The following is a 9,237-nucleotide window of genomic DNA, read 5'->3' as shown; positions in this document are numbered from 1 at the left end:
TGTATATATTTGGGAAGCTACTGTTAAAATTTCAAATCGATCCGTGCAATTGTCAAGACGTAGCGTTTTCACCAACAGAGTAAAAAAAAGTGGTTTCGAGGAAACGCGTTTATAGTTTTACAAGTGCTCAGCGATAGGCCCGATGCGCTGCATAAAAATGTGCTGTAGAGCACAGTGAATGTTGTTTTTATCATACTAAAACATTTTTTAAGTAAAAAAAAATCGAGTTGTCCAAAATTCTTAAGGGAAATTTTCTGAAGTTTAGGAAATTGCAGCTTTTATTGGAAGTGTCGGTAAAGGATTTCCTCTTGTTCCGCCCGTAAATTTGTAAAGACATTCCCGGTCATTTTAGAATTAGTATCTTGCGTAGATCTACTGGTGGAAAGTTTAAAAATCGTAGGCATAGACGCTGTCCTCCCTACTTGTTTCATTTTGGCTCTAGATAAAGGCTTGGCTAGCGCACCATAAAATTACCTTTACTTTAAAAATTACCTTCGAAAGTAAAATTTTTAATTTCCAATAATTTTTTACATGAGAAAAGCATTAAATGCGTCATTAAAAAATGTAAAATGCGTATTTCGGTTCTTGCAACCATGTATTGATTGGATTTCTTGACTCAGTAGACCTTTTCCGATTGAAAATTAATAGCTCACATCATTTCAGGGTTTTAGGTATCTACATTAAGGAGTTTTAAAGCAAAACCCCATATCTAAACAATCAGTTGCATAGGAGATTTGAGTAATAGTGGGCCGATCGTCATGATTCTATCAGCAAATATTGTATGATTAATAAGTAAATAGCTCATAAAGTTTCAGGAGCTTGGCTATATAAATGAAGAAGTAATATAACAAAAGCTCATATCTGGACAATCAGTTGTATGGGAGATATATTTTATGGAACACCAATCTTAAAGCTTCCCTCAGTACACTTTGCTTGATTAAATAGTAAAATGCTCACAAAATTTTACAGTCTTCTTATTCAAAATGAGGGAGCTTTGAAACAAAACCTCATATCCGAACAATCAGTTAAATGGGAGCTATAACTTATACATAGTAGTCCGATCTTGATGATTTTCGCTGTAATCTCTCTATTGATTGCAAGTGAAGGGAGTGAAAAATTTCATGCGCTTAGCTGCCTAAGTGGAGGAGTTATAACACAAAATCTCCTATCTGATCAATCAGTTGTATGGGGGGCTATATGTTATAGTGGTTTATTGGAAAAAATGGAAAAAGCAACAACGTCTAAGCGGTAGAAGTTATAGCAGACTAAACATAATCGTGGTACAAAGCTCAATAACATTATTAAAAATAAAAATGTTAATAACCCACAATAATATTGACAAAAATCTGTTTTTTTTTTATCAAAAAGTTGTTTATTCTAATTACCTTATTTTTTGCATCATGCAAATAACCTTTAATTTGTTATTGGATGGAAGATATACATACCTATTTTGCTGTTTTTTGTAAAAAAAACTAATAAAACATTTGGATAATTTCTTTTACTTTTTTAGCCTTTTTTTATCGAGCTGTTTTTAGCTCTTATTTGAGAGTCTATTTAGATAGATTGCTGTAAAAATTCTGGCAACTCTGCCCATAACTCATTACCTGGTGAAATATTCTTGCATGGTTCTGGAATCTAGAATCTAGAGAGACAATTTTCGATGCTGAGAGAGTTTGTCGTTTACAAACAAATCTTTAACTCGTGTGCCAATAGCAATTATAAAGCCAAATATACTCGCAAGTCTCTATAAGTCGAACCTTTTTTTTGAATTCTTCTGATTCAAGCTAAGCAAGTTTTACTGTATCACACTTTTTGTAAATTTCTCATTCAAAGTATTTCTAAATTCTTTCTTTAAAAACATGCATATGTAAATATGGTTTCCTTAATACAGAAAGCCCCCATCTAACATTTTCGTTTCCTTATAAAATAGTTATAAAACTTTATAAAAACTTAAGTCAATCAATTCCAATTTTCTTAAAAAGACTGGTTATTAAAAAACACTGAAACTACTTGATGGATGTAGTAGTTGGTTTTGAATTCTTTTTAGTGGATAATGTACCGACTTTTGCACAGCGCTGAATTTCGAAAGAAAATGAGTTAGGACTTTTCTAAATTAAGGTAACGATACATATGTATGCATGTACATATGTGCATACACATGTATGCGCTATCTAGCACCATACAAAAAGAAACATTTGAATACTTTTCGACCGAGCATAAATAAATATTTTAAATAAATACCAAATTTCCTGTTAAGTATTTGGAGTAATGTTTATTTTTAATTACACTCGCTCCCAAAGTACGCTTCCAAAGGTTGAGTTCAGTTTACATACATACATACGTTAAATTTAATATGACTCCAACCAAGCTCATACATACACATTTTGCAGTTTCTTTTGTAGTATATGTTAATCGATTTGTTCGTTTTTTTTTTTTTTTAATTTTTATTTATCTGCACATGTATTGTTATAAAAACATAACATTGACCTTGGCTTTTCGCTACTTAACATCGCTGCTGTGAGATACCGTTGTGAGATACCGTTTTCAAACATCTTTTTTATCAGTATTCATTTTTGTCTGTATGGATGCTTGCATTTTTTTTTCTCTGCTTATTTAAATTTTTTAAGTCGCGTCATCGGAAAGCTGCTTCTCTACCCCCTACCAAACGCTTTCGACAATCTTCGCTTTTGTTAACCATATTTGTGCTTAGAGTTGTATAGTCTGAATGAGCATCTACAAGTTGAACATCTTTAGCATTTCGGGAGTGCATAAAAGGTTATTTCCATTTGTCTGGTCAAACAAAAGATGCATTAACAATTTTATAAATTTTTTTCTCACAAAATAAATGTATGAAAACAGGTATCCCTGTTGTTAAATTTATTGTTTATTTAACTCTTCCACATTATAAAAGTTGTTCTTTAGGTACATACATATGTATGCATGTACATATATTAGAATGGTATGTATGTACCACCTTACCTACAACCAAACAAAATAAGTATGTGCATATCTATGTAGTTACATTAGAGTGGTACGAAAATGCATGTGAAAAAGGTAAGGTGCAATTTTGAAATAAAAAGAAAATGTTCGATTTATGAAGCACTGAGCCAAATGTACAATGGTTTTTTCAACCAAGTTATTGTTTTTTTTTTCATGGTTAATACACCGATTGTAAGAAATGTGATTCAAGTTGAATATTTGAAAAAAAAATTCGTCGGTCCGGCAGTGGCTGAACGTGCAGAGGCGCTTTCTGTTATTTTTTGGCTTCCGTACATACGTTGGGTTCGAGTATGAATGCCGTCAGCGGCAACACATAATTTTTATATATTTTTTTCTGTTTTTGGTTTTTCTTAATTACGAAAAAGCATCTAAACCAAATTAAACGACGAATTGATTCAGTTTGAACATTTAAAGACACGTTTTTAAAGTGACTGTAAAATGATTATACAAATTTTTGTTTTGTATCTCCGAATTATGAAAAAGCATCTGTTAAGTGCAGAACATAAGCGTACTCAAACGAAAAAATTAACAACCACAAGAGTTTGGTTAATTTAAGCAAAAGTGGTTAATATTACCAAATCATTGTTGAAAATATCAACCAAGGCATTGTTATTATTAACAAAAAATCACGTTGTTTCCTTTTTAATTAAGTTTGAATTTGGTAATATTAACCAATTTTTAGTTGATTTTTCTCTCAGTGAGCATTCTTGGTTTTTAATGAAAGTAGGTAAAGTATCGGCTTTTTGTTGGAAATTTCATGTATAAGGTGTACTAATTAAATATTTACCTTATGTTATCAATTTAACTGAATTAAATTTTTCAAATAGGTGCCAACCCGCTTCAAAAATATTTTCGACAGTAAACTTTCTTCAACGTCTTTAGTTTAATACGGGTTGTGTAATATTTAATTTATTTTCTCAATTTAAATGAATAAAATTTTCAACAGGCGTCAACCCCGCTCATAAATATTTTCGGCAGTAAGCCTTCTTAACCGGCTAACCAGAATGTAGTTCCACAGCCACAAGCTAGCTACATCAGCAATAATACACCACAACCACAGCTACATATTGTGGGCAGCGTAGAGCTTTTGACAGCTCTTGCTACATGCCTGGTTAGCCAGTAAAGCTCTTTCTTGTGACAGCCATATTGAAATTTTCAAACAACTCTCAAATTTTTTTCTTCTATATTTTAAGTTGGACCTATAGTAATACATCGGTGAATACTGCATTCGATTCCATGTATTAGACAAAAATTGTAAAAATGGTTGATTTGGCTTCTGTTGCTCTGATAAAGACCACCACCAACCCCCCTCCCCCTTGCCACCATATTAATTTTCTTAATTGTCTATAATGTACAGACATCGGCCTGTTACAATTTTTAAGCGACTCCAAAAAAGGAGGGGGTTATCAGTTCGTCGGAATATTTATTTTATTATATATATATATATATATTTTTTTATGTATGTATGTATGTTACCTCATAACTTTGGACCACGTCAACCGATTTCGATAATTCTTTTTGCATCGGTAAGGTAGTATCTCAGAGGTGGTCCCATACTAATCTGGTTTAGATCCGATCATTGGATCATGAGATATATATATATTTTTTTTTTGTTATATGAGAATTGAAGTCGGTTTTATTTTTTGCTTAAAAATTATTTGTAAATATAATGTGTGTAGGGAGTTGAGAATATCAGTTATTGATACAATCATTAATCATTAAAACTTATATTTGTTACTATTGTGCTAATTGGCGTTTTTCTTGACTTTTTTTTGCAGGCGTAAACAGTTAGAGAGCCTTTTAAAGATGTATGAGGACCATGAAACTGAAATGATTCAAGCACTGGATGCAGACTTGCGACGCCCCAAGCAAGAAAGTTTAGTTGTTGAAACAGAATTTCTCAAGAACGATATCAAACACATATTATATAACCTTAATGATTGGGTAAAACCCGAAACAGTGAGTACACGCGAGCTTTATTATTTATGCATAATTTTTTTTAACACCTAAGCCGAATTTTCACTAGGCATTGAAATTACAAAAAAAAAAATGTATGCCTTTTAAAAAAATGACATGTGGAAATGAACTTAATGCCTATTTTTTTCAATGTTATGGACACGATTATTTTTTAATGCCCGACTTTGTCATTTGTCATGTTTGCCATTTAATGCCTAGTGGAAATCCAGCATAATGATTAATAAATGTATATATACTTATTTAAATTCCTTGACACAGCCTGAAAAATCGTTGGTGAATTTACTGGACGATGTACAGATCTTCAATGATCCCTATGGTGTAGTTCTAGTGATTGGTGCATGGAATTATCCACTACAACTGCTACTTGTGCCAGTGGCATCGGCTATAGCTGCAGGAAATTGCGTCGTAATCAAGCCAAGTGAAATTTCCACCAACTGTGCTAAATTCGTTACAGAAATGGTACCAAAATATTTAGACAACGTAAGTCACACGCTGAACAATTTCAAAAAAAAAAAAAAACACTTTTAATTTTATTTTAAACATACCATGTCCATCTGAAACAGGATTGCTATCCAGTTGTATGTGGGGGACCCACGGAAACCGCTGAATTGTTGAAACAACGTTTTGACTACATTTTCTACACTGGCTCCACAAGAGTGGGTAAAATAATACATGCTGCTGCCAATAAGTATCTAACGCCAGTAACTTTAGAATTGGGCGGCAAAAGGTATAATATACTTATTAGACAACGTCAAAGAAAAAATTAAAAAAATCCTGCAATGCGACCGCCATCGGACTCAGATTTTAGTATTTGCTATACGATACTTTCGGAATTTAAGGAATCTGAGCATGCATAATACTTAAATGGCATGTAATCAATGTGTTCTTATATAGTTTCGAGCGTTTTGATTAATCCCAGAAAATTGTATTGACATCAAAAGAGAATAACTCATTTTCTTACGTGTAATTCCTATGGGAAAAATGAACGCTCGGTGCGCGATCTCTTAGAATTATCGTAGAGAGGAGAGATTTATGGAGGATCATTACTATAGCAAATTCTAAAATCTGAACACGATGGCGGTCGCATTGCAGAATTTTGATTTTTTTACGTGGTCTAATACTTATACATTCACGCATATGTACATACATATTTGCTACAATAATACATTTTCATTTCTTATTTTTTTTTTATTTCATAACACCCGCCTAATTGCAGTCCCTGCTATATTGACAAATCAGTTGAATTGCGCACAGCTGCTAAACGCATACTTTGGGGTAAACTTATCAATTGTGGTCAAACGTGCATTGCACCCGATTATGTGCTGTGCTCGAAGGAAATCCAAGATAGGTTCATTGCCGAGGCAAAAGAAGTGCTCAAAGAGTGGTATGGCGAGGATATCAAAAGCAGTCCGGATCTCAGTCGTATTATTAATCATAATAATTTTCAGTAAATATTACATGCAAATAGAATTACAACACATTACTTGAGATATGGCGTATAGTTTCTCTAGCGTTTTGGCTAATACTTTTGCTTATTTTAGACGCTTACTTGGACTGATGAAGAGCGGCAAAGTTGCTGTCGGTGGAAATTATGATGCTTCTGAACGATATATTGAGCCAACCATACTAACTGATGTCAAAACTGACGACCCCATTATGCAAGAGGAAATATTCGGACCGCTTTTGCCAATTTTCACAGTAGAAAATGCCTACGATGCAATTAAATTCATCAATTCCAGGTAAAATGCGCAAAGAATGGCAACGGAATAGTTGTTGAAAATTTTTTATGTTCAGCATTGTTAAATTGCACAAATTTTTTGTGATTGCATCAAATTCAAATGTTTTTTATTTCGTCACCTGAAATGCAAAATAACGTAACAACATAGTCACTGAAATGGAAAAAGTCGTGACAATTTCGTTTTGTTTATAAATCGATGTGGGGAGTTGTAATTCGATGAAATCCATCATAGCAATCAAAAAGTTAATTTTGAATTTTTTATAAGTTACGACTTTTTGGATTTCAGTGACGATGTTGTTACGTTATTTTGCATTTCAGGTGACGATTTTTATTTGTGATTTATATGATAACGTACACCCAAAACGGTTTGGAAAGGTAAACAAATTAATTTGTTTAAAAGCGATTAATTGCTATTTCGACATTAGCCGCTTAAAATCTCACATCCATCCGGGATCTGGATGAGAGTAGCCACTATAGCCTAACTTTTATATACCAATAAATAAACAATTGCAATGCGTATTAAAGCATAGACAGATGTCAACGTTAATCCGCGAGGTCGTGGGTTTGAGTCCCACAGCCGGTAGAGTTTTAATCTGTTTTTTTTTTTTAATTCATTCAATTTTACTTTCATTTATTTTCTTTAATTCCCCTGAACTGGTTAAATTTCGAGTATGTATTAGCAGCAGGACTGCATCAACGCTGTCGCCTATCTATCGCGCTTAAAAATGCTCAAAATTTCCAACCAGTACATATGTATATCAACCATATGTTGTTTCATAAAAATTTTCCAAAACTGGGTGTACGATTCTCAATGCGCTAAGTAAAAACCAAGGTTACTCTTTTTTTTACCAGGGACCGAAAATATCTATAAAGTACCAAATTATTTTTCTTTTTAAAGGCTGGTATGCAGCTCTCAAGAAATCGGCCAAGAAAAATTTTCCATTATTTCGTGTGCGTGTGTCCAAGGAATTTTGACATTTTTGATGCTTCACAGCCTGTTGCCTCACTCTTTCCTCAAGAAATAATGGAACGAGCATATATTTCTGTTGCAAACCTGGGTTGCCTTGTGCTCTTTTTTCATAAAAAACTTTAGAAAACCGTAGTAAAAAGCGTAGCAAATTTCTTAAGAACTGCGTACTGCCTGAAGGAAATTTGACTCAAGAAAATTTCTTAGCCATTTCTTGTACGTCATTTTGTATGGAATTTTAGCTTTTCTTGAGAACTGCATATAGGCCTTAAACCAAGAATAATCGTTAAACTTTGACTTTTATTTTTTCGATAGTTTAAAATGCTTTATGATCTAAAAACTTAAATCTGAAAATAACGGTTATGAGATGATTGGATAAAAAATCCAAAAATAATGTTTATTTTTTAATTGAAAAAGTAAAAATCATAAAATTACAATTAAATTTGATAGGAAAAATATACATCCAATTTTTACGGTTAGTTCATAATTTTTATTATAAAGATCACAACTTTACGGTCCCTGTTTATTTTTGTATTTGATGTATTTAATTCATTTTTTCTTCTCATTTATTATTTTTCGTTTATTACATCCATGTCTCAACATTTGTGTGCGTCTAAAAAAAACTCATTGTTTATAAAAAAAAATAATACACAATTTAACACACAAATTTACACATAAACGTACACAGAGAAGCACCACTTTGCGCGTATATATTCACAGCGGACGCTGCGGTACAAAATTTATTTAAACGCGACATCCAATCGGGCGGAATGTGTATGAATGAAACTATAATGCATTATGCTGGTAAGCGAAGACTGTACATATTGAAGTAAAAAAAATGCAAATATACACCGACTTATTGTCCCGACCCTTAATAGTGTCTACTTGCACCAGCGCATTGTTTTTGCAATCAATGCCTCTTATTGAACTGCCCGTTTATGCTCCCATTAATTTGTACAGTTGTAAAATTCCCATAGACAAAGTGGTGTTGGCGCGGGCTACTCCTATCTGCAAATAATTTGTAAATATATTTTGTTTACTTTTTACATATGTATTTCTTAAATGCTAATTATTTGTACATATGTATGCATCTGGTGCTTGGGTTATTTACAATAAGAGTGAATGCTTGTACATATTTGAACCAAAAAGAATCGAATTTTAATTGGAGTTGGTGTTACTAAATTTGTGTGAACTTTAAATCTGACGATAGGTAACTATGTAGTCATGTGTGTATTGTATCTACATATGTATTGCTATCCTCCCGACCTCAAACGCAACCATAAAATGCATATGTCTTTTAAATAGAAAAAATTATAAATGTATGGCTAATTAGATGTGAACACAACACGACGCTAGTGATTCCCTAATTCAGTTTTACTGGTTTTATTTTTGAAGTAGCGATTCTTAGTCGATTTCGGTGATGATTACGTTAAACGTTTAACGCCACGAGAAAGGAGGAAAGCGGAGACAGCGAGGGAAGAAAATAAAGATAAAAATGAAGATACTCCTAAAGATAAAGATAAAGATAAAGATAAAGATAAAGATAAAGATAAAG

At 32.7% G+C, this 9,237-nt stretch overlaps 1 protein-coding gene across 11 annotated transcripts in view; it reads left to right on the top strand.

The window, feature by feature from the left end:
* Nucleotides 1-9,237, top strand: part of LOC118742760 (aldehyde dehydrogenase, dimeric NADP-preferring) — a 92,943-nt gene that overhangs the window by 76,514 nt on the left and 7,192 nt on the right. For 8 of the 11 annotated variants that reach the window (XR_004993393.1, XM_036475078.1, XM_036475079.1 and 5 more), the window contains 6 exons: nt 4,779-4,959; nt 5,236-5,457; nt 5,541-5,704; nt 6,194-6,424; nt 6,519-6,716; nt 8,371-8,486. Coding sequence is in view for 10 of the 11 variants with exons in the window: in XM_036475078.1 (XP_036330971.1) it covers nt 4,779-4,959; nt 5,236-5,457; nt 5,541-5,704; nt 6,194-6,424; nt 6,519-6,716; nt 8,371-8,486 (1,112 nt within the window). In the remaining variant the exon portion in view is untranslated. Of the gene's footprint in view, nt 1-4,778; nt 4,960-5,235; nt 5,458-5,540; nt 5,705-6,193; nt 6,425-6,518; nt 6,717-8,370; nt 8,487-8,560; nt 8,704-9,237 lie in introns of all 11 variants that reach the window. The other 3 variants (XM_036475081.1, XM_036475087.1, XM_036475083.1) reach the window with 2 other exon arrangements.

The sequence above is a fragment of the Rhagoletis pomonella genome, unplaced genomic scaffold, assembly GCF_013731165.1.
Source record: "Rhagoletis pomonella isolate Grant_MI unplaced genomic scaffold, Rhpom_1.0 Rhpom_scaffold_00007, whole genome shotgun sequence".
NCBI lineage: Eukaryota > Metazoa > Arthropoda > Insecta > Diptera > Tephritidae > Rhagoletis > Rhagoletis pomonella.
Note: the sequence above shows the minus strand (reverse complement) of the source record. Positions and strands in the feature narration are given on the sequence as shown.